General features: G+C 44.8%; 1 protein-coding gene across 1 annotated transcript in view; it reads left to right on the top strand.

Moving 5' to 3' along the window:
- DNAJA2 (DnaJ heat shock protein family (Hsp40) member A2) overlaps positions 1 to 26687 on the top strand; it is a 123375-nt gene that overhangs the window by 56073 nt on the left and 40615 nt on the right. Inside the window, exons 4-5 of the mRNA XM_078669545.1 lie at positions 17425 to 17505; positions 20747 to 20880. Of these exons, the coding sequence (XP_078525671.1) occupies positions 17425 to 17505; positions 20747 to 20880 (215 nt within the window). The remainder of the gene's footprint in view (positions 1 to 17424; positions 17506 to 20746; positions 20881 to 26687) is intronic.

Below are 26687 nucleotides of genomic sequence, written 5' to 3'. Positions count from 1 at the left end.
TGGTAAGGCACGGACGATATCGGGACCAGATGACAGTCCAAGCCACGTTTCTGTTAAAAAAAGAATATCCAACTGGGAATTTTCGATTAGTAGAGCAACTTCTGTGGCATGCTTTGGTAGAGAACGGCAGTTAACCAAAGCCATATTTAGGACAGCCTCTCCTTTTGTATTTTTGGTGCCAAGAGTGGTATTAATGGTGGCCTCCGTTATCCTAAAGGGACAGTGTATGCAGGAGAGACAGCCGGAATCGACGTTAACAGAGTGGCAACATTGGGGTGGGGGTTTCCCTTTCAATGAAAGGAGTATCGAGCGGGAGTATAATGGGGGGCATAGGGTGAAAGTGCCAGGGGACATGGCCCTAAGTCCCGACAGGTCACGAACGGGCGCAAACGGGCATGACTCTGGCACGACTCCGGCGCAGGTCCGGCGCGTCCGCAGCACGCGTCCGCTGCGCGGAGTCGTGACCATTCTTTTTATGGCGCTGCTAGAGCGCGCGATTGGCCTGGCCCACACTCAATATGGCCGCCAATACCGAAGCTCTACCGAGGGCGGTTCAGGGAAGGGGGAGGTCACAGAGCGCTCAAGAGCGCTGAGGGGTCTCTTGGTCTGAGCGCTTAGTGGTCAAGCGCTGTCAGGCCCGCTGAGAGCAATTTAAAAGTGCTATTTGTAATCAAGCACACACGGTACAAACACAATACACAATGTTAAAAAGCGCTTCTTAGTCAAGCAGCAATGTAAACAATGTGAACAGAATAAAAACGCTACTTCAAAGGTGCCAGGGGAAAGTGATAGCGAGAGACCTCCCGGCTTTCCGCCTCAGGAGGGAAGATTCCTTTCTGGTGATTATCGCTCTCGTGTCTTATTTGTGCCCTTAGGAGGTGACTCTGCCTCAACTCTCATGTTAATAACGTACGACCCTTTCCATTCTGAGCTGTGCAAAACTGATTTTGTTTAAATCTGTTTTTTGTTTTGCATTCTTATGTAAGGCAACAGACGTTTGGGTAGCTGTCCATGTATACAACCATTAATCAGCAGTGTGACATACATTTCACTGCATTTTTGACGGACGTCCCTCCCCTGAGGATCAAGTATAGGCCATGGTGTTCAGTCAGTGGTACATATTGCATAGGGTACAGCTTGAATATATGGGAGTACCGTAGTGGTGTTCCATGTAATGTCCTTCATGTACATTCGCCATGGGCTTCCAAACAGATGGTACAATAGAGAACAAAAGAAACAGTGACCAGTGTATGTGTGGTAATCCCTCCCGCTGCCCTCCCGCACGCAACTCCCTAGTGATTTCCAAGCAACCTGTTATGTATCCCACCTTGCTAGTGATGTCTACTCCTATGTAGGCAATCTAATAGTCCATATGTATTCATGGAGTATCACGGCCTGTCCCCGATGGTGTGCGCGCCTCCCTGTGTTTGTTTGCGCTCCTCCCTTACAGAGCGCGCCTCCAAGCCCTCCTCCCCCATCTGCTGTAGCGCATGGAGGATTCCTCCCCATTGGGCGCTATGGGCTCTTTATGCAGTCCCAGTGTTTCTTCCTGCTGAATGCCAATCCCCTCCGCTTTGGCCCATGCTAACAGCGAGCAACGCCACACGCGCGTGTGTGGCGGGTCCTTCACTTTACATCGTTAATTTAAAAGGAGCTTAGCGACCACTATCCCCAAGTCTAGAAACATGGATGTGACCTTTGTGGAGGGGGTCCTCCGGAAGTGGTGTAATAGGGATACTGTCCATTCAAAGGGTATGTCGCGGCCTGTGCATGCATGTAGCAGTCTGCTTATTGTGTGCCAATATGTGGATATTTTAGGGCAGCTCCATAGCATGTGTATCAACTCAGCCCCCTGTTCGGCACATCTTGGACATGTCTTGCCCATGCAGTGAATGTACCCAATTATCATCGCAGGCGTGAGGTATGCTCTATGAACAATGAATAATTGTATTTGACAAAATCTCATGTTGCGAGGTATATGCACTGGACTTTTAAGCATCCTTTCCCATTCTTTATCTGCCAATTGTCGCCCCAAGTCCAGCTCCCATTTACGGCGGAGTGGATCTAAACTTAGCGCCTCATGAGTTCGGAGTGACACCGCAAACCATCGTATAAGGTGTCGTCCACGCCCCATGACGTGCAAATACTGTATGGTGAGGTGCTGGCTCGGTTCAGTGGTTATGTTCTCGAACGCATAGATGCAGGGTTTTGCCAGCATTCACTCGTAGTCCCGAGATGGCCGCAAAGTCCTGCAGTATGTGCGCCAGTTGATCAGGTATATCCTTCACGTAAACCTGTAGGTCATCTGCATAAAGTGACACTTGGTGTGTCGCATCCCCAAGAGGTATACCTACTCCCAGTGTTGTACGTATCGCTGCCGCTAGGGGCTCTATCGCAAGCTTGAACAGGAGAAGTGATAGGGGGCATCGGATATGTGTGGCCGCAACCTCACACACGGACTGTGGGATTTTTGTAATGCAAGTTGACCATCTGAAGGAACCCCAGGCCCAGATCATATTGCAACGATACTGTTGACAGATCGCTCCATTCTAAGCAGTCAAATGCCTTTTCCAGGTCTAGTATGAGACACCCCGCTCTGGGCCATCCCTGTATGGCATTTGATGCCACTCTGAAAAACCACCGTAGATTCAGTGATGTTCTCCGTGCAGGCACAAATCCATTTTGGTCGTTATGGATCAGGTCAGGGACCACCGGTGCTAGTCTGCCCGTCAGCAACTTAACGAGTATTTTCTAATCTGTATTGAGTAGGAAGTGTGCAAAACTGATATGAATTTTCTACCATATCAGTTTCTCAATATTAACATTAAAGGAACAAGCAGCTCCATTTAGTTTGCGGATAAGTCCAGATTTGTCTTTAATCTTTAGACTTTGTAATTATCATACATTTTATCCCACAGAGATTTCGTTTAAGTTCTCTTGGTCTCCCAAATGCTTTCCATTGTGTTTTTTTTTTTTTTTTCTTCCTATGAAGAACTTCATTTGTAAATGTGCCCCACGTATCGACTACTTCAGCTTTTCCCCCAGAAGGTATGCTGATTCCTCAATACTTGTGTAAACCAGTTTTGAGTATAAGTAAGGCGCTTACTGACCTGAATATCTTTTGAATGATGTCAAAAAGTCTCTCAGATAGAATAGTGTTTTTTACCACTTTGCCCTTCCAGCCGCGTGCTAGGTTGTTCTGTCAGTGTTCATGCCTGGATCAGTCTTCAAAGACTCACAACAAAGTGTCCATTTTTGAGTCCCTCTTAGGTTGCTCGCGTCAGATTTATTCGATTTCTTGTAGAGAACAGCCTGTTTTGGACGGGCAAATATAAATGTTGACAGGAAGTGATTGCTCTCATCGTTCAAGGATGAGCAGTTCAGATTGCTGTTGAAGGGTGGAGGGGAGAGAGAAAAATATTATCTAAGGCACTTTCCTCTGTTATGATGCATGTGGGTTTAATTAGACAGAATCTGAAGTGAAATTCCAGCTCTGATTTTCATGCGGTGTATTGCTTTATATTTTATTTTTATTTCATTTTTTAAGCTTCTTACCTGCATGGTCTGGTTTCTGTATTGCTGGTACGGATCAGCCAATTTCCCATGCATTAGCCTGCCATTTTGCCTAAACCTGTCTTACGTGCAAGTTCCAATGACAAATCGTTTTAAAAGACTACAAAATCATCATATTAAGAGACTTTCCTAAAGAGGTTAGAAACCAAAAGAAAGCATACTTTTACCAGAAAATGTCTTGGGGGGGGGGGGGGAAACTGAATATATTATACAGCTTGCAGGACCAACAAGAATAAGCGACAATTCACTCTTGCTCTTCACACCCAACTAAAATGGTATGTTGCAGAGAGAACTGAACACATTTGTATCATTTTGAAAACTAACTGGACATGCCACTTCTAACATTAAATAAAGCACAGTCATAAACTTACCCCTGCACTCAGTTTCTCCATAAATCTTTATGCTCATAATGCTTACTGTCAAACGTGGGACTGCTCGACATTGTACAATGTGTACTACACAACATATAGCAACATCCCCCAGTGTAGACTTGCTCGATCCCCTTTGCAAGTTCAACTAAGGGGCTGATTACGTATGGACGTAATGGGACAGAGGGATTCCTTTCCAATCGCCTCATTTTGATGGAGGCGGTCTGAAAGGAATCAGATTGGTCAAAGCGGCTGGCTCAGAGAGCCTGTCCGCTAGTCGGAATGCGGCAAGTAATCTCAAGTGCGGGCCTTTCCTCCCTTGAGATTACGATGACTGTTTCCGATATGGTTCCATGCCGGTCTGTCCGACATGGAAACCATGTCGGAAAGTGTCTTTGGGGTCCCCCATCAGGGTCCCCTATGGCGCCCCAGTTGATCCCTGCACTTGCCACGGGGATAAACGCACCTCCCATTTTACTATGGGAGCATGCTTTGCAGCCGGAATGCATGCTGCCATAGTAAAATGTAGGAATGCGAACCAACATTGTTGGGTCGCTCGCATCCCAATGAGGCGGTCGGGCCGCCGACAGGATGTCGTTCGGTCCCATGACAGATGCGGTGTCAGGCAGAAGTGATTCCGCCCAACATCGAAATGAGGGCCGATATGTGTGTGGGGGGAAAAAGGGGACATAAACTTGAGCTGACCCAGAAGGTAGATCCGCCATGTGAAATATTGCATTTTCCTTGAATATTGATTGAAACGGAAAACAATTACTTAACTGTGGATCTATTCTAGGTGTTGACATGGCACTATTATAGGAATCACACCTGATACTTTCAGACAGGTCTAAACTGCTATGAAAATGAAATGTCTACAAAAGTTGTAGGGGTGGAGGTAAACATTTTTTTGAGTTGGAATGGATTTTGGAAATGACTTTTGTTGGATGACACTTTACTGTTCTCTAATGACAAAGTGCCCATATTTCCAATGAACCTTCCTTCTCTTTTCTGAAAGGATGTGCAGAGGATGACACTGTTTGTTTTACATTAGACCCACTGAGGAGGAATAGAAGTATCTGTTTGTCAAGCAAACCTGTCAACCTCAAGAACAGAAAGAAAATTGTGCCTATAATGATATACCCACTGACTGAGACACAGCTCTAGAATTATTAGCCACCAAACAGAAAATAACTTTTTATATTTAGGTATTCTAGCAGCACATATCAGACACTAAAAGCAAATCACTCTAATCTCATGGAAAGGTTTATCACATGGTGTAGCAGAATCAATACCATAACAACTGGTACATGTCAAGATAAATGATTTTGAGACATTTGAAACACTTTAGCAGCGTGAAAAGACAAGGAATGCCATTGACCGCTGCAAATGCCCAATTGAAATGATTGCATAAATCTAACATTCGATCAGTTAGCATTTTTATTTTCAATTAATTTTGGTTGTACTGGTCCACAGATCAAAACAAACGAGCCAATGTGATGGGAAGTAGAAAAAGAATTCCAAGATTTCAGTTGGCTGTTTAGACACTAGGGATATTGAAAGCTTGACACTACTTGATAAATCTAATGGAAAGAGATTCAAAATGTAATTCAGTTTGCAGCAATTGTGTCTATTAAGCTAAACAGGGAAATCAGTCAGTTGGCATGTTTGGCATCAGTCTATCAAAGGCCTACACAATGATATACAATTATAGAGCAAAACGTCTTGAGATTTGCACCCAGGTGAGCTATGCACTATATTGCAATCTAAGAGCAAGATGTCAGAATAAAACGTTCAACCCCTAAGTAGGAAATATGCCTTTTCTGCCTGGCCTCCCCATAATTTCCATCTTTTTCTAGACCCTTTATTTTGCTGGTAATGTAACTATGTGCACTTTATCCCTGCTAATTAGTAGTAAAGTGCTAGTGCTCCAGTTTAAACATGGTATATTTAGCTTACCTAGAAGTCCCTACTTTATGGTCCAAAATGTACCCAGGGCCTGTAGGTTAAATGTCACTATTGGATTGCAGCACCTATCATGCCATCCTCAACAGTGACATTGTAAATCATGGCTTCAGGCCTACTATTAAAGCCTTACTGTGGTTGTGTAAACACTGCAATTTAACCTGCAAAAATAAACCCTTTTAACAGGTCAAAACCTCAGTTCTTAAATACAAATACATCACTCCTATGTAGGCCTTGTATTCCACAAAGCAGGATGCCCTTTCAATAACTAGCACCCAAAAGCTATTTTTCATTGATGCAGGCCTTGTTGTCTTATGTAGAAAGCCAGAATATAGATTACAATCTTGGGCTTACCATAGTACACCAATTCTCCCCCCTCCGCCCCCCACACACACACACACAAATCACCAGAGCCCAAGTGTAGTATGGCTGAAGACTTCCACAATTGTAAAAATGCTCAAAGTGGGTTGGGTTGACCCTCATAACTTTTACCCCATTGGTTTGTGCATGCCCCAGAGTCCTTCCCACCCACCACCATATCTCGGGCATAAATGTGGCATCTCCAGGCAGCCACTTCAGAACACTCCTCAACCTGAGGAAGATCAGAAAAGGACTGAGCTTGCTGTCTGTGACCTGCAAGGAGTCCTACATGACTGGACCGGCGCCCTCTGGTACCGAGGAGAAATAAGTAGACTCCAAGGGTGATAAGGCTGACCCTGTTAAAGCTACTAGGGAAAAAACAAGCTACAAGAAGACTGTTCCTGCAACTATCCAGCTGACTAGTGACAACTTGACCTGGACTGTTGCCCTCTGCCTGACACCCTGTGAGTCTCTAAGTGCCCCCCCCCCCCCCGAGGTCCTAGTGGAATTAAAGTCCGAAGGTAAAATCTTTGACCCAGACAAACCTAGTAGGTGTACCTGACTGATGCTCCATCATGGTCAGCGTCTACTTGCATATAGGTCCAAGTTGCTCACATCCTTGACTGTAATTAGCACTATGTGCTTTTTGGTACTATTCCTACTTAAAATTTCTTATGTTTCCATTTATTGGATTTTTGTCACATTGTCATTTTGTTTATTATATTCGGTTTGGGATTTTTATTACTTTGCATATCTACGTTATTACTGTTTTGATACTGCATTAGTACTTTTCACATTATATATCCTGTTTGCTCTGTTCCATAGCTACCAGGAGGTTGAGTTCAGTTGAATGACTTTGAGGGTTCACCCTGACTAGGGTTGTGATTATTCTTTGAGGTGGTAATTACCCCCCCCCCCCCACACAACACACACACACACACACACACAATAACTTTCTTGCACCCTCAATCTATTATAAATTATGTCCGAGAGCTATGCAAATGGAGATATTAATTATTCTTTATATATGCAGTATAATTAAATGAGTAGCCTGCAGACACGCTGACTTGAATTTCGCCCCAGCAAAACGAAAATGGAGAAATTGCATTTGTCAGTATGCAAACTTTTTCTGTTTGCTTTCATTTTACAATCAAGTAACCTATCTATAACACAAAATTGACATCTGTTAAATTGCCACAAGTTCGACTTCGTGTTGTAAGGAGCTTAAAGGTGTGCTTTTGCACAAAAGTTATCAGTGTGAACTTACAAACAAAATTCTGGTTGACAACTGCTCATTAAAATTACCAATTTGTAAAAGCAAAGAGAACTATATATATCTATGCAGAAATTATAAATCTTGATAGCTGTATGCTCTGAGAGCAAATATATAGAAAAACGTGTTTGACATTCTTTGATTTTGCCACCAAACCATTCATTGGTGGATGTAAATGTTTAAAGCTGTTAACCATCCATCTACTTTAAAGAAAGTGCAGGTAATTTACTGCAGGTATTACGCAACGGTAGGAACAGTTAGGCTCTTGGCATTTGGCCACAGCTTCTTGTGCCTTGAGTGTTCCACGGCATACCCAAACTGGAAACAAATTGACAGTGGAGTCCTCTCTCCTGCCCAAAGCCCTCCTTCTTAGCACCTAGTTGGGTAGCATCCCTGCCCCCCCTACATGGCCATCTGCTGCTTGGCATGGGCAATTGAAAAAGGTAACCCCACTAGAATCACCAAATATATTAAATGGACCGATTTGAAGAGCTGCAAATTGGTGGCCCATTCTCTAGCAATAGTTTATCCATTTGAGCTACAAGTAACATTTTCGTCAAATTTGCGAATTATTTGGTAAACGGTGCAGCCACAGACGCACAAATTCATTGACCCATACCATTTTCAGTTGTTTTATCAACAAGTTAGTCATTAAAGATGCGTTCTGTTCACAGCCGTTGTTAGCTGTGTACTCTGGTGTGTCAAGCTAAGTACCCCAAAATAAACATGAAATACAAAAAATACATAACTAGTTGCAATCTCTGGGTTAGACTACGTGGTTTATGATGTCACCAGAACCCCCTCATGTTTTAGCAAAACAACCTCAATACCAGTGAACTGGCGCTCAATGATGTAGTTGTCATTTATTTGAATTTACCTCGCATGGCAAATTCTACTATATAATCTCTCTAAAACGAAATAAACAAGCATTGGCATAGCCAGTAGGTCTCGCCTTTTGGACTTTATAAGTGTTTAGTTATCCAGCACAATATCCTTGGTGCAACCACATCAACTGTTGCATAACTAAACAATTCTAAGGTCCAAAGGCGAGACCTATTGCAAAATTGTCTATTGTTTGGGGGAAAAGGATGTAACCTAACCCTTCTGAGCAAGCAAATTATGCACTAGGGAACTGTGTTCAAATGCCAACGTGTTTCTGATGGATACATCTGCCGTGTGGATTCCTCACCTTGTGAATATCCCCCTTGCGTCAGCAACGTTCGGAAATTTTCTTCGTAGCACGCCGGCGTGGACGACGTCATAGGAGCACGACATTGCGCGCGACTCCGCCTGACGTCACCGACTCCTTATAAGACCCACGTCGGCGTGCTGTCAGTTCCCTTTTTTCCGCGTCGTCGACGCTAACGGTTTCTGGGATCTTCTGCGATACTTAGTATCTTCTTCTGTTTAGTGTTACTATTTCATCTGTTGAGTGTTCCTTCTTCGTCGAATGTCGTCGAGGAAGACAGGGTTCAAACAGTGTGGGTCATGCGCTCGCATGATGTCGATCACCGATCCGCATGATGATTGTTTATGGTGCCTTGGATCAGACCATGACGTTAAGAACTGTCGATTCTGCTTCAAAATGAACCCTAAGGCTTTACGTGAACGTGAAGCTAAACTTCTTCTAGCGAAGGTAAAAGGAAGAGAAGCTGATAGATCTTCGAGATCGACGCCCAGACGCTCGAAGTCGAGACAGAAGTCGAGATCGAGGTCGGCTTCGAGGTAGAGGTCCAGAGCGAGGTCGAGGTCCAGGGAAAGGTCAAGATCCAGATCCAAATCGGCTTCGGGTCATGCTTCTGGCTCTTCAAAAAAGAAACACAAGAGGAGAAAACATAGCTCGAGACATCACTCTGGTAAAGACTCTTCAGATTCAAAGAAAGTCTCGAAGATCATAAGGACTTTGTATCTCCTTCTCCTTTGCAATCTCTTCGAGGTTCCCCGACGCCGGAACAAGAACCTGATCCGGAATTGCACCATTCTTCGGATCATGAAGTAGAAGAAGTTCCTCAGACTCCGGCTCCGGTAGATGTCCCTGTAAACCAGGATGACCCGATGTCGGAGCAACCTCCTTCGAACAACCAACTGGTTCGTATCCTCCCTTTCCTGGTCCGGGACAAGACCCCTCGCATTTTCTTAGTGCGATGTTTGGAGTCTATACTAGAGCAATGTACCCCACTGGTGCACCAGTTGGTCCCGTGGGTCCATTGTCTTTCAACTTGGGCATTCCTCAATCTTACGCCCCGGCTCCCTTTATGCCGACGCCTTTTACACCTTGGCTCGGTACGGCTCCACCGAGGTCGTCGACTCCGCACACGGCTTCGCCGACTCCGGATCGACCTCGTGAGTCTAATCGAGGTACCACGCCGATTCGTGAATCTCATCCTCCTGCTGCCCCGGCTCCTCGCTCGACGCCGGATCCGACTCCGTTGGAGTCGTTGTGGGATCCATCGACTTCGATTCGTATAGAATGGTCGAGGCGCAGAGCTCAACGCCTCTTGGAAGAAAAGGAGTTTGAAGATCCTGAAGTGGAGGAAGGTGAACTTCTGGATCAAGGAGACTGTTTTGACGACCATAGTGCCAGTGGTCTAGAACTTTCTCCGGAATGGGGTTTACCTTCAGTTTCTGATACACCGTCAAAGGACGTGACACCTTACCACACTGTGATTAGAAAGGCTGCAGATCTACTTAATCTGACATTACCTACTGTTGAATACAAACCTAATATTCTTACAGAGGTTTTACATTCACCCTCATCCATTATAGAGCCTACACTTCCATTCACTGAGGCTTTAACTGAGCCAATAACGGAAGTTTGGAAGAAACCTTTGACTGCTCCTGCGGTTTCCAGATCTGTAGCGAGACGTCAGAGTGGCACCTGGTGACCCCGAGTTCCTCTCTTCACATCCTTCTCCTGAGAGCTTGGTGGTACAGGCCGCTTGTTCCAACAGATCGGCAGGTTCACTTCCTCAAGTACCAGCAGACAAGGACTCAAAGAAATTGGACCAATCTGCTAAAAAATTTCTCATCAAGTAGCATGGCTCTAAAATCTACTAATGCTACCTGTCTATTAGAGAGATATGTACATGCTTTGATGGACTCTGTGAAGCAACTGTCATCTAAGCTTCCTGAGGATGATAGGAAAAACTTTAATAAAGTGATCTCCGACACTCAAGCTGCAGCCCGCTTAGTCATTCAGAGTGGCATGGACACGGCAGACTCTGTTGCCAGAATTATGGGTTCTACTGTTGCCACCAGAAGGGCTGCATGGCTAAAATCTTCTGAATTTTCAGCAGACGTTCAATCCACTTTAATAGACTTACCTTTTGATGGGACAGGCCTCTTTGGGAAGAAGGCGGATGTGGCTTTGGAGAGATTCAAAGATAGCCGGGCTACAGCAAGATCTTTGGGTCTTCAGAGGTTCTCCCACTAGGAAGTTTAGAGGATTTGGTAGATCCACTTTTCGTTCCTATAAGCAAGGCCAGCAACAGCAACAACAGCAAAACCCTTTGTATAAATCTTACAGAGGCAAACAAAGGGGACGTGCTCGTGGACGCCAAGCCTCCTCCTCCTCAACTTCCTCCTCTAATTCCCACCCCCCCACCTACAACAGCAAAGCAGCCCTAGATCCACCATTCTGGATCATGCGGGTCCAGTAGGGGGTCGGCTTACTCATTTTCTACGGGATTGGGAATCGGTTACATCAGATCTTTGGGTTCTCAATCTCGTAGAAAATGGGTATGCACTTCCCTTCCAGGAGTTCCCTCCCAATTACCCTCCTTGCCAAGGTTATTGTTCGGAGGACCACCTGCTTCTCCTGCAGGAAGAAGTCCTGGCACTGTTCAGAAAGGGTGCGATAGAGGTGGTTCCGGAGCAGGAGAGGGGTCAGGGGTGCTACTCCCGGTATTTCCTGATTCCCAAGAAGGATGGCAGGCTTCGGCCAATCCTGGACCTCAGGATTTTGAACCTCTATCTCAAACAGGAGAAGTTCAAAATGCTCACACTTGCACAGGTTCTTCAAGCGCTGATGGAAGAAGACTGGTTGGTGTCGATCGACTTGCAGGATGCGTATTTTCACATCCCCATTCTGAAGTCGCACAGAAAGTATCTCCGTTTTACGGTGGGATCGCAACACTAACAGTTTGCGGTCCTTCCTTTTGGGCTTACTACTGCGCCTCGAGTTTTCACCAAGTTGATGGCAGTGGTGGCTGCGCATCTCAGAAGATCGGGGATTCCTGTGTTCCCCTATCTAGACGACTGGCTGATCAAAGCGGAGTCGCCGGAGAATGTGCTTCATCATCTGCAAGGGACAACTCAGTTGTTGCACAGGTTGGGTTTTTCGATAAATGTACCCAAGTCTCACCTGGTGCCCTCCCAGCGCAACCTGTTCATAGGTGCGGTACTGGACACTACTGTATGTCGTGCATTCCCTCCACCTCAAAGGATTCGCGATATACAGGAAATGATTCCTTTATTTTACAATGGAGCGGTCGTTCCAGTCCTGAAGGTTCTTCGCCTGCTCGGTCTGATGACTTCTTGCATTCTGTTGGTCAACCATGCATGCTGGCACATGAGGGCACTCCAGTGGTGCCTCCGCAGGCAGTGGTATCAGCACAACGGAGATCTCGGGGAGTCAGTGAGGATCTCCAGAGAAACTGCAGCGGATCTGTCTTGGTGGAGCGTGGAAGGCAATCTATCACAAGGAAAGCCTTTTCAACTTCCTCCATCGGTGGCCACGGTAATAACGGATGCATCCACTCTCGGGTGGGGTGCTCATCTGGGGGACCTGGAGGTCAAGGGTCTTTGGTCTCCAGAGGAAAGGTTGCTTCACATCAACCTTTTGGAATTGCGGGCCATACGTCTGGCGCTCAAGGCCTTCCTCCCTTCCCTTCGCGGTCGGTCGGTTCAGGTCCTGACGGACAACACGACCGCGATGTGGTACATCAACAAGCAGGGAGGAGTAGGGTCGCAGTGTCTCTGCAGAGAGGCTCTGCGTCTCTGGTCCTGGGTTCAGGATCATCAGATTTGTCTGATGGCAAATCATCTGGCCGGAGTTCTGAACGTTTGTGCAGACAGTCTCAGTCGGCAGTTCTCTGCCGACCACGAGTGGAGGCTTCACCCGGAGGTGGTTCACGACATCTTTCAGATGTGGGGAACTCCTCAGGTGGACCTGTTTGCCACTCACGAGAATGCTCACTGCCTGTCATTCTGCAGTCTCCAGTATCCGATGCAAGGAGCCTTGGGGGACGCGTTTCAGTTGAGTTGGAAGTCGCAGCTCCTTTACGCATTTCCTCCCATACCCTTGATTCCTCGGGTTCTGAGGAAGATACACCAGGACCGGGCCCAAGTCATATTGATCGCCCCGGATTGGCCAAGAAGGGAGTGGTACACAGACCTTCTCCACCTCTCCTCTCCCCCGCCGCTCCGTCTCCCTCACAGGGCAGACCTCCTCTCTCAGATGGAGGGGCAGGTTCTACACCCCCACCTCCAGACATTACACCTTCATGCCTGGAGATTGAACGGGGCAACTTGAATTCTTTTTCTCTCCCTCACGATGTGGTGGATGTCATTCTTTCTGCTAGGCGTGACTCCACTAAGTCCATTTATTCGTATAGATGGTCTAAATTTGTCTCTTGGTGTAGGGAGAGGGACGTTGACCCTTTGAAGGCTCATTTGTCTGACATTTTGCAGTTTGCTCTTTCTCTGGCGCAGCAGGGATTTGCTGTTGCCATGGTCAAGGGGTATCTTTCAGCCTTATCGGCATTTCTCTGTTTGCCGGATCAGCCCTCTCTTTTTAAGTCTCCAGTGGTTTTAAGATTTTTGAAGGGTCTCACTAATAAGTTCCCTCCTTCTCCGTTTGTTCCTCATTGGGATTTGAATCCTGTGTTAACCTATTTGATGGGTTCTCCCTTCGAACCCTTGCACAAGTGTCCCATGAGGCTTCTTTCTTTTAAAACGGTCTTCTTGGTCGCAATTACCTCGGCAAGGAGGGTAAGTGAGCTTCAGGCTCTTAGTTCCAAGCCCCCATTCTTGACCATTCATGCTGAAAGAATGGTTCTCAGGACCAGGGCTGCTTTTCTGCCTAAGGTGGTAACTCCCTTCCATCTAGGACAATCCATTACCCTTCCTACTTTCTATCCTCCCCCTCACCCTTCCAAGGAGGAGGAGAGACTTCATCGCTTGGACCCAAAGAGAGCAGTCCGTTTCTATCTCGATAGGACTAAAGACTATCGTGTTGATCAACTCTTTGTGGGTTTTGCTGGCTGTAAGAAGGGCAGAGCGGTGCACAAGCGCACACTTTCCAGGTGGATAATCCTGTGCATCAAGATTTGCTACTCCCTGGCGGGTAAGGACCCTCCTGAGGGTATTAAAGCACATTCAACTAGAGCAAAGTCTGCAACATCTGCTTTGTCTAGAGGTGTTCCTGTTGAGGACATTTGCAGAGCCGCGACTTGGGCCTCCCTCCACACTTTCGCGAAGCACTACTGCGTGGATACTGAGGTGAGGAGGGACGGCCACTTCGCGCGTTCTGTCCTCCAAGATTTCCTGGTATAGCAGATTGGACTCCCTCCTCGGGGAGTGGGGACTGCTGTGGGACTCTATTCACAAGGTGAGGAATCCACACGGCAGATGTATCTATCAGAAGAACAAGTTACTTACCTTCGGTAACGCTTTTTCTGGTAGATACAGTATCTGCCTGTGGATTCCTCACATGCCCACCCACCTCCCCGTTGTCCATTCTGCTATACCTGGGTTTATTTGTATGTTTATTTGTATATTTATTGGGTTTTTGATACCTTTGTTACGCACTATGTGTGCTATTTTGGTTTGTATGTACTATGTACACTGTATATATATATTTCCTGTCATTGGTCCGTCCGGGTGCCTCGAAGTCACGGAAAAAAGGGCGGAACTGACGTCATCACGCCGACATTGGTTTTATAAGGAGTCGGTGACGTCAGACGGAGTCGCGCGCGATGTCATGCTCCTATGACGTCGTCCACGCCGGCGTGCTACGAAGAAAATTTCTGAACGTTGCTGACGCAAGGGGGATATTCACAAGGTGAGGAATCCACAGGCAGATACTGTATCTACCAGAAAAAGCGTTACCGAAGGTAAGTAACTTGTTCTTCTTCTTCCAGTGTCAACCCAAATAACAAGCAGATCTGACCTTGCTCCCCTTGCTTTTATTGCATTTGTATTGTATCTCTGCTTTCCAAATTATTTTCAAACTAAAGTGCCAAATCGACAAATCAAGAAATTTAAATGACCCCTCATTTTGAGACGAGAGTATTCTGCCTGTTAGGTGGTGCTAACCCCAGCACAAGTTGTTGTCGTTTGTGCGACGTGAAGTAGTTGCATGAGAGTGCAGGTCAGCTGCTCTGAAATATGTCTCTGGTGGGCTGCGCCACAGCCATAAATGAGAGATAAAGGGAGAAGCAGAGACTGGGGCATGAGAGAGACCGAAACGGTCACTGGAAGAGAGATAGTGGAAAAGCAGACCGGGCAGTATAAAAGTCAGAGAAACTGGGGCACAGAGAGAGGCAAGTTGTGAAAAGGTGGAGATGCAGTCTCAGTGGAAAAGATAGAAACGGAAGAAACAAACAGGCAATGAAAGAAGCCCTGGAACACAGAGCGCGGCAGAGACTGAGGTTCGTGGAGAGACAGACCGACATTTGAAAAAGGCAGAGACAGACACAGTGCGGAAAAACCAGATAGTGGGGCACAGAGAGGTAGAGACAGAAGTGACTCTCTTGTTTAATAGGGGATATCTAGTGAATGTCGTCACAATGTATTTTACGGCACAGCAATACGTCATTTAATACACAATCCAAAACTACAGTGCTGGAAATCGTTGATTTAAGATTAAAAGCTTTTTTACTTTTGATTGGATAGTTCCCTTCAGCTTGTGCAGCGTAACTCAAAGCGGATTCATTTTAGTCGTGAAACAATGTGTCCATATATTCGTGCGTGGATTTTGAATAGGCTTTTGCTTTCCTGGGCCCAAATCATGATGGGGTCTGGCCGTGCATTTTTTTATGTGGACAGACTAGGGGGCTGATTGTAAAGTCAGACTTGCTGATGCAGAGCGTGGAGGGAAAGCGGCTACAACTGTAAAGAGCATTCAGTGACAGAAGACATCTCCTCTATTAACTTTTCTTCTAAGGCTATCTTCTTGAGCGTTTGGAAGGTGGCTGGTGCTTCTTTCAGTCGGGGAGAAGCGGGCATTGAAAGAAGAACACAGAACGGAGTCAAGGAGCAAGAGAGAGAAAAGCACATAGTGCAGGGGAAAAGCACGCATGACAGCGAGCCGCACATGAAATTGACAGCAACATGGGAAGCAGGGGAGAAGTACATATGGGCAAGTACAACACAGCGTGAAGGGAGGTGGGTGAGAAGTACACAGAACATGGGGGTATGCATCCAGAGGGAGCACACGGGGAACAGGAGACGCGAGGATGACTAAGGAGTGAAGGGGCGGGCCCCGCGGCGGTGAAAGTGACGCAGCTGTGAAAGTGATCGCGCGCCACGAGCGATGCGCTTAATGAGCCATAACGAGATAGGAAAGCCAGATGGTGCCTCTGCTCGTAACTGTGCGCGTAACCGCACGCTCTAGGCCACACAAAGTTGTGGTCCGCTTTTTAAAGCACACTCACTAAATGTCTCGCCATACAGCGCATGCGCTGGCTCAGGCGAGACCTAAAAATAAAAACCTATACACTATACCAGATCCAGCCAGCAGATGGCAATAAAATGCCAAGTAGCTGGAACTATAACAAAGCTCTACCTGCAAACCTAATATTACTGGTAAATACATATTTTATTACATTTTTGTTGTTTGAAGGCCTTTTCAGAGTGATTGCTGTTAAGATAGGCTCTTTATTTGTGTTTTCAAATTACGTTTGTTCTAGCAGAGTAAGGAGGCAGATGCCCAGAAATTCTATTCATAATCCGCAAAAGAACATCAATCCTCTTTATCAATTGGTACATTTAGATGTAGCAACATAAATAGCCAGGGCAGTAGCCACTTACCCCCAGATTCATCAATGTCCCGATTTGGGAGACCTTAATAGCGATTAGTAAGGAATCGCTATTAAGGACTTGCAAAACGAGATTCATGTAGGAATCGCTAAATAAATTGCGATTCCTACACATTCCTTATTTGCGAGTAGCAAATAAGGATGCGATTTCAAGGGTGCCAGGGGTGTCCGAAGGACACCCTGTAGCACCCCTGAAATGTAATCTACATTGGTTTTGTGCACACACATGTCCAAAGGACGTGTGTGTGTAACATGCAACTTAGAAAAATGCATTTAAATGCATTTTTTTAAGTTTTCGCTATTTACCACGAGGTTTGACCTCGTGGTAAATAGCGGGCCAAAATTGCGATTTCGCTATTTTAAAATGGTTCATGAATTGCATTTAAGGAATCTCAAATAGAGATTCCTTAAATGCAATTCCTCGCAAATGTGCGAATTCTTTATTAGCGAATTTTGCATTTGGGATGATGAATCCCAAATGCAAAAATTGCACTCGCAAAGGGCCAGATTCTCAGAATCTGGCCCTTTGCGAGCGCAATTAAGCTTGATGAATCTGGCCGTAAATCTCCGGACTGTGATTCATGCCCTGTTCCAACTTTCTGTGAAATTTCAGTGAAAGTTTCCTATCCCCACATTATGGTTCATGCAAGCCTGTTGCAACAATGCTATGCTAAGCCATGCCTATAGATCCAGGTGGAGTAAGTGGAAAAAGCGTGCTGTCGAACTATTCTCATCTGTGAGGCATTTTACATTTGGGCATTTTTAAAATACATTTACTTGCTTTGTTAATAGTGCGAATCTTTTGTTTTTATTAAATGCATTGTTAATGATTGCTTTCTTTTTGCAGGGTATCGCTAGAAGATCTATATAATGGGAAAACAACCAAACTACAGCTTAGCAAGAATGTTTTGTGTGCCTCTTGTAATGGGTAAGTTCAGTCATTTCGTTTTTTTATTTTTTATCTTTTAATGGTTCTGACTTATAAAAGCACGTTTACAAAGTCATCAGTCACCAATCCCAGACTCTAAATTGGAACTCCCAAGCAGAGGGTGATTTAATTGTTTCAAATTCCCCCCACTACGCCACATATGTATATTGTGTAGTATCCCAGTGACCTGTCCCCACAAAAGTAACGTTTGTGCACATTTGGGCAAAGTTCACAAGTCTTTTCTTCTGTCAGGACAATAGGGCAACTTCCTAGACTAAGCACCAGGGGTATAGTTAAAGAATTAGGTGCACTGTTGGGTTTTCTAGCTCTTCTTCGGGCACATGGTTCTTGACGATTGTTAAGGTAAAAATTAATTATCTTAGTAAACTCCTTTGGGCACCAAACTGATTGCCTTATGATGATCTTGGGAAACACAATAAGGCATTTTATAATTAAGTGGCAGGAGCGGAAAATGGTAAAATACATTGAAAGAAAAGTCGTAATGCCAAAATTGATAAGCTCAAAGGTAGTAATTTGTGTAACAGAGTAACTAAATGAAATAGGGAGTACAATGTATGTGGTCTTCAAGTGAATCTAGTTGGATAAGTAAAAGCTGTCATTATAGTACTTATGTTTTCACAGCATTGGTAACCATATTAAAAAAAATGTGGGAGGGGTGTTTGGGGGCATTGTGGCATGAATTGAACAAGGTGAGCCCTGATTTTAATGCCATTGACTTTCCTATGTTTAATAATATCTGGTAAACTGAAAATTCATCTTTATTGTGAAGAACCAGTTTAGGTTATTTTGAATGTAGTTCCTCAAGTGCTACTTGACTGGCAGGCCATTGAATGCATATGGTGGAGGTTCGCACCAGTTGAATCATGACTAGGATAATTTTTCCTTGCTAGCTCTACTGTCATAGCAGACAACTGACTGGTTTGTAAGGTCCCCACAGAAACTTTCTCCTTGCTGGTGTGTATTTGAAACCAAAGTCACTCATCTACTTCTGGCAACAGAAAGAAACCTGTAACCCTAGGAATGATACCCACCATTTTGTGACGATAAAGAGGCCAGTTGAGGTGTTGCTGCATTTCACTGCTTCATTTTGTGAAGTCTGGTGAGGACGGACTACCAGGCACATAGTCTGCGGCTGTACGTGAGAGTGAGGGAAGTGTCCATCACTAGAAAAAGAATAATGAGGAGGCGAACAAAGCAAACTAAAAAAAACAAAAATCCACCATTCCAGGTCAGGAATCACTCCATCCTGCTAATTCGGGTAAAGCCTAATCACAAGTAAGAGGGGTGGGAGAGGGGTGGCGGCCAGGCATCTACCCCAGGGCTGACGATAGGGGACAGAGTGCCAGCACTGGTATGTAGAGGAGGGTTAGCTGATCAGTGTACTTTTCTGTTCAGTGCAGATAGTCTTCCCCAGGTGGTTCCCCCTCAGTCTGGTCCTCTTGGCCCTCCGGGTCATTCTCAGAGCCTCCCTCTGGATGCTCCCAGGCCTCTAACACCTATGACCACAACACTGCTATCATGCAACTCCGTTCCCTCGGTGCTCTCTCTGAGCAGGGCCCGTTCCTCAACCCTTACCTACTGGGTACCATCCTTCATCCAGGTTCCAACCACCAGTCCTGTTGAAGGAGGATGTCCAGGTCATTGCTATTCGTCTTTTGGCCAACACTAGCGCCAGGCCTAAACATGTAGTGCCCACCTTTCATGTGTGTGGTCTCCGGAATAACCCCAGCAGGCAGGCATCCAAGGAGCAGGTAAGGGAGCCTCCTAGTGTGGTGTGCAGGAAGTCCATCACAGTGTCCCAGAATGTACTTAGCCGGGGGCAATATCAAGTCGTATTGACAATCTGCGTCTAAGTGCATACAATGTACTCTGGTCCATGTATGAAATCTGTGACGAGTAGCTCCACTGGTGACAGAGGTCACTACTCTCTTGGCACATAAACAAACGGAGATATTTTTAATATGTCAAGAGAAGCAGAGGCACAGGATTTCACATTAGGGCAGTGTGTTTATGAAGCGATGGTATAGAAGGAGATCAATGCGCATGGAGGAGCAGATAGTACATTTATCTTGGGTTTCTCCCATTAAAAAGTTATTTTTTTGTAACCACCTATTGTGGAAAACAAAGAAAAAAAGGCTAAAAAAAAAATCAGAGTTTCTGTCTTTTAGGCCTTGCTCTACTGCTCATGACTGGTTGGCCTAAAATACCCCCCCTGCGGGTTAGGCATTGGTTCAGCCCCCCTTATGCTGTGTGCATCAGGTTTTTGCCACCCATTTTCAGTTCGGTGTAGGCCAGACACTGTAGCACCCTCCCGCCCTCCTCAGCCCAGTAGCTGTATGTTTTTCTTTTAACTTATATGTGCATAATAGGAAAGTTGTACAATGTTGGGCCATGCATACAAATGAAAAATCATAAAAGTCTTCTTATTTGTTCAGTCTTGACTATGTATACCAGAACACCACACTAAAGTTAGCAGAGTTTGTGCCAGTTATTCCTCCATTCAAACAAGCATTTCTCACTGTTATGTTATTTTAATTTGATATCGTGCACAAATCACCCCAATGGGTTATCTCGGCGCTTCAGGAGTTCGCAACAGCAGGACCAAAATGTTACAGTTCAATAGGAAAGTTTCTAATAATTTCTTACATTGGTGTATTCAAAGCATGTGCGAATACTAAAAGGTAAGCAATTCCAGTAAGTTGGTGCCAAGTAAGAGAAAAATGTGCCTCCACACCTTAAGCGTTGATTGCAAAGAATCTCAAGTAGCTCTTTATCCTTAGATCGTAGATTCCTGACAGGGAGATATTGTTTAAGCTTTTGGTGTAAGTATCTTTGTCCTTTCCCCATTAGAGCTCTATGGGTTAGGCATTCGATCTTGAATATAATTCTGTTTCTGACTTATTGCTCTTAAGAGTGGATTTAATGCAGTTCTGGAAGGAAGATTACAAATAAGCCTTGCAGCGGCGTTCTGCATGACCTGTAGCTTCGAGAATAATGTCTCTTTGGCAGAAGCCAAAAGAGCATTACTGTAATCAGGCCTGCTGACAACAAGAGCCTGTACCAAGAGATTGCCTGTGAGATAAGTAGAATATTCATGTGGATTCCTCAGTTTTTCTGGTGTGGTGCCTTAAAACAATGTAAGCCTGTTAAGTGAAACTGTGAAATCATGCCTACCTTCTTGGTCAGTAACTTATTAATCATTTGCTGTATTGTTTTTCAGCCAAGGTGGAAAGACCGGTGCTGTTCAAAAATGTACCGCTTGCCGGGGTCGAGGTGTGCGGATTATGATCAGGCAGCTAGCCCCAGGGATGGTGCAGCAAATGCAGTCTGTGTGCTCGGATTGTAATGGCGAAGGTAAGTAAAAGTTGTGCGTACTGAACTTAATGTACAACTATTGCAATTTACAACCATAGACAAAGTAAATAAATTCTATTTTTGTATAGGACATACGTTCTTTCAAGATTTAGCAGTTCTATGAACAGTGTTAGCAACTGGGTGCTTTCAGTTCTTCTGTAGATCTGCTATTTGGTAGATGTTGGGGTTAAAGGGTTCAGAAATCCCACTACATTGTGCTCCTGTTGTGGCTACTGCCTGGAGCCACCCACTGCTACTTGTTGTGAGAAGCATTACTCTCCACAAAGGACAATTGAAAAGAAACCAGGGAGTTCTGCAGCATGTGTCAAATGTAGAATGTTTCCTAATTTTTCCCCAAAAGTCTAAAATTGTAAACTTGGCGCTCCTTTCCTCCAGTTTACTAATTGCAAAGAAATTGGTGAACATGAAATTAATTAAAAGGTGGAGGTCCAGTCAAGACCTCACTTGGCAGTTTATAGGTGTTCCTGCATGCACTCTGTATTTCAGCCTTGTGTTATTGCTTTATTTCTGCTCTCAAGTGTCTTGTGTGTGTTAAAGCTGTGTCCCGAATCTCCCAAGTGACCGGCATGTAATAGATTTTTACCTCCATACACAAAACACACGTCTTACGATGGTTCCACATAACACACTTCAACAAGTGCGATTTTCAACTGTATTCCCAGACCTGCTCTAACATGGCACTTATAACTTGAAAGGTATAGTACTGAACATAATATGAAAGGTGGAATACTGTACTCGCCTCCGAGTGGTATAAAGACACACATAGGGTAGACATGTCCTATAGTACTACAAACACACTTCAATTGGACATGCATTAAGCAGTATCCTTGCACACACTCACATGGCAAACTTGTTTAGCGGTTTATCCCTGCACACTCATTACAGAAGTGGGCTTATGAGCTAAATCAACCATCACATTAGAAAATCAATAATTTGCCAAAGAGCCCTCCCGTGTTGCTGTTACAAGGTTCCCGGGAGTGAATGGTCTAGCCCCTGCACACCTGCAACAAATGGCTCGAAAGAATATCACCAAGCAATATTGTCTTAATAAGTTTCTGTTCTGTAATTATGCCCCATCAATTAATATTTACAAAGCAACAACATTTTGGACACCCTTTCTATTGCATATATGAAATATTATATCCTATCTGAAGGGCTATTGACTATTTCTTTATTACAAGAATGTTCTATCGTCAGAGCTCCCTATTATTGTGAAACTATGTCTCATGTCTCCCGTAATTACTTGAAACATGGGTCCTTCACCTCCAGCATTTTCAATGTACTGAGCAGGGGGATGCTGCATGATATGCCAGATGAGGACTCTGAAACAGTCAAAGTGTTAATCAAGTTCTTATTTTCTGTTCACTACATGAAACCCATGGATAGTTTACAGCAGTGCTCCACAAAATTGGTAACCACATGGTGCATGAAGGTAAACCTCCCATGAAGACAATTAAAAAAAAAAAACACACAAAAAAAATCTTTACGACTGGAATGGGTTAAGCCGTTAAGGCATCATAATTGGAGGTACATTTTTATAAGAGGTGGGGATGGCAATTGCTGCTGCAATTAAATACTTGATGAAAGAAATGGAATTACAAGTTAACCATATTTTGGTTGGGGGAGGGGTACATTAAAAGCATTAACACTAAAAAAGTGCACACTAAAGGTACATATGACCGGTTTGAGAACAATGGAATAATCATGACACCACAGGATACATGCAAAGTGAATTGGTGCATTACATCATTGTTGTATAGACTAAAATACACTCAAATGAGTGGAACGAAGATGAAGCAAGATGGCTCTAAGCTCCATTGCGCCTTTGTCATTCGACCTGCAGCTTTGTGCCTCTGTATGTTGTCCTCCACGCTGAAAAAAAATATGTAGAGTTGATGGTACTTTAGCCCATATGCTTGTTTCTGTACACATTTGACTCTGTGCCAGTTCTGAAGTAGAGGAAATGGTCCACTCAGATGCTTCAGTTTCTTCCGCACCATGCATCCCTTGTGTAAATAAGTCCCTTTTTGCTGTTTCAGCAACTGTTGTACTTGTTATTAAACACATTTTCAAAGCTGTTGTGAGGTATGTGCAAGCTGTGCTAGGCTGGTTCTCCTTCCTTCAGCTTTGGAGCTTTCATATAGTCACATGCCTGAATCATTCCACATCATCCCACTGGGAATCCCCAGTCAATTTAAATGGTAGTACACCGTATTACAATGACCATAGGCCTCAGTACCAGTGTTTGTTTAGTAGCATATATGCACCTGATTTGAAGCAGGCCAAACTTAGGCCATGGATTTGCTAAGCTGTCCTACTCACTCTTGAGGCAATCTTTGTTCAGACTTCATAGCACAATGTGTACGAGTACACCATAAATGAGCTTCTGACTTAGAGGATGCAAGCGTCACAGAGGAATATATGACTGATATCCACGCTAAAGAAGTGGAGTTACCGGTACGTAACTATTTCTTCTCCAGCATTGACTTTCATATATTCACATTATTGAATCAGAATATTAAGTTAATCTTTCATATAATCACATCATTGAATCCGAATAGTAATTTCAGCGTCTGGATATCCTCACAGGGGATTAGCTGCACTTAACAAATTCAAATAACAAGTAGTGTATATCAGTCAGATGAAAGCGGGAAATAGGCTCCTCTTTAATGAAACTGGTTGCAGAGGACTGCGGAGTCCGCTGCTGTGTAAACATCTAAGCTGTATTGCTTTGTGAAAGTGTGCTTGTCTTTCCAGACATTTGCACGAAAGGTGTCTAGAAAGTGCACACTGGCGTAGAGTACTGCAGTTATCACCATGCTTTAGGTGAAATGACCCCTAGCTCTTTCTTGGGGCAGACGTTTAGCCTGAGGCAAAAGGTGATGCAGGCTGACAATCCATTCCCTATTTGGGCGGCTCTTGTCATCCCCCTGAGGTGACCAGAGGACACAAATAATTGGTCAGAAGACAAGTATGTATTTTGTCTTGTCAATGTAGAACCAATGGACCTTTCCACAACCAGCAGGTGCAGGGACCTTTCTGCTGAAGATGAGGGATTCTGAAGGAAAGAAAAGAGTGCAAAATAACAGGTTCATTCAAATGGAAATCAGTAGGACGTTTAACCATGAATTTGGGGTTAGTCTATAGAATGACTGGGCCTCTTGCAAAGCGAAGAAAGGGTTCTTTCGCAGTAAATGCTGTATCTCTCCTAGCAAGTTTAAGCACCAGGAGAAGCATGTTCTTGCAAAAGGTTACATTCAGATGTATGTTTCTTCAAAGGACAGTAGCATACTTTTTATACTGAGATTCCAGGGGACTCAAGGGTGCCAAATATGAGGGAATGCTGTGAAAAATTAATTAAATTCCTTTATGATCCTTTTTGAGAGGGAATAAATGGACAAAGTGTTCTGTTCTTCTCAACCTTGATATTGCTCCCATATGGATTCGCATGGACTATTATTTTAAAGCACTCCTTAGCTACTTCCAACAAGTACAGACGTATTTGGAGGGGCTGTATGTACATTGGATGTTATCCTTTGCACCAAACATAAAAATGCTTCAGTTTGACATATCTTTGTGGTTGATGGTGCTCATGCCTGTGCCAGGGTGTTGTTGCTTGCATTGTCGAGAGATTCCGGCAACTGCCCTCTTAGTGGTATGTACCATGCTGTCTTCAAAACACACAGTCCAAGTTGAAAGAACACCCTTTTAGTTTCTCAGTGTGATGGCCCTTTCACAAAAGTTAAATGAATCTTGTAAATTGTCAAAAAGGGTATTACAAACTCATGCAAGCTTTTGGTCTCCTTCCCTTTGAACAGGATTGATCTGAGTTCATGAAAGATCATGAAACACTTCAGCACTATGATATGGACCCTGCTTCTTGAGGCAGATTTTTTTTTTGTTCTCAACTCCATGCTACCTGAACCAGCTCCCTCGCTAAGCAAGTTTAGCTTTGTCACTCTATATAGAACCTGCCTGATTTCACACCTAGTACTGCTGACTCTTGGTCATTAACTTCAGTTCACCTTCAGGGACAAAAATAGTTTGTGAAAACTTCCACCTTTCTCAATGGTAGCAGCCCATCCTTTAACCTGATACCCTTGTACATTTACTTGTATTAATGGCTGCTGAGTGTCTTCTTACCAAGCAGACATTTCAGTCCACAATTTTGTTGTCCATGCTGCACACCATGACCTGGTCTTCCACCCAGCTAGACGGCTTTGATTTCATCATACCAGTTACACTTTTTGTGGAAAAGTCAAAGCACGGAAGGAGGTAAGACCGTTTTGCCTGAAGAGAATCGACCAAGATCTCCACATACCAAGAGCACTGTGATATATAAAGTGGTTTCAGTAGGTCCTTCATCATGTGGTACTGTTTGCATCTTTGATTTGTTTTTTGTAACTGCCCATATATTTTTTTAAGCCTGTACGTGTTATGTTTCACTGCCGCATCACCTACTTTTGCCTTGATCTGATCTTTATTTTTTATTTAATTGAATATTAAAAAAGGTTGGCCGCAAATAACGGTTTGAGGCATATGAGCTGCAGATCGTACACTGTGCATAGATCGCTATCTGGTGTTGGGCTCGAATGCTTGCACCTTTGTTGTTGAATTAGAAGAGTCTTTTGTAGTCACGCGATAGGTGATTCCTCCCTTGGACGATAGTGCGCGTGGGCATCGACTCCATCCCCAGATTGTTTTTTCCTCCATCGGGCTCGGATGTAACTTCTGCACTCCGGTTCGGCACCATATTCTCCAGACCTTTTCGACGGGCAAACTATCTTAGACTCTACAGTATTATTGTCGATCACGTGATCTCTGACGCGAAGCTCAAATACTCCATTCAGGTCGTTGACGCGGGCCGCTGGCCTATCTACGCCATTCAGGCCTACAGCTCATGGAAAAATGCCCCACCACAAGGTCTGTGACCTGTGTCTCTCGCCTGAGCACAACGGGAATAATTGCCAGGCCTGCGCCTCTTGCAGATCCAGAAAGACCATCCGTGCTCGCCGGGTCTGACGACGCATCATGGCGCAGCGAGCAGCTCTGGTACCGGTGAACATCTTCGATGAAGACCCTGATGTCCCGGAGGAGGATTCTGAAGATCTTGAAATAGTGTCTGAAGCAGACGACTCAGACTCGGACCACCACATCACTCCAGGTCAACGAATGAGTACAATTGCCCCTACCCCAACCCCACCTCAAAGCAAGAAGGCCCTGGTCAAGACTTCGCCTGCTGGCCCCAGTCGCAACCAAAATCCAGCTTCAGAAGCCCCGCCCCCGGACCTGACTCGGAAGATAAGGGATAAGCCTGTCGGTGGCTCCGGACTGAGCAAGCCGCATGTCGGTGTTCCACAGGCACCATCGGCACCGAAGCTGGGCGCGCAGCCTGCTCCCAAAAAGACGTTGGCACTGAACACCTCAGCAACGAAATAAAATGCCTCTGATCCGAAGCCAAAATATTCGGAACTTTAAAAGATTCCTGCCAACACATTGAAGCCGAAGGACCCAAAACCGCATTCCAAGGCTCCGGAACACCAATCCAAACCTCACTCTGACCATAAGAAATCTGCACGGAAAGCGTTTACCAAAGAGGAAGAACTTTTTCGACCGTATCCTAAGCAAAACACTCTCTACATAGACCCCAAAACAGGACATGTGGCTACTGTTCCAAAGAAGAAGAAATTTGACACCCCAGACATTCCTGCAGTGCCTGTAAAGAGAAAAGACTGTGCTACTTCACCCATACGACCCTCTTCTCCCTCCGAAGCCTGTCTCCTCCA

Source organism: Lissotriton helveticus, chromosome 12, assembly GCF_964261635.1.
Source record: "Lissotriton helveticus chromosome 12, aLisHel1.1, whole genome shotgun sequence".
Classification (NCBI taxonomy): Eukaryota; Metazoa; Chordata; class Amphibia; order Caudata; family Salamandridae; genus Lissotriton; species Lissotriton helveticus.
Note: the sequence above shows the minus strand (reverse complement) of the source record. Positions and strands in the feature narration are given on the sequence as shown.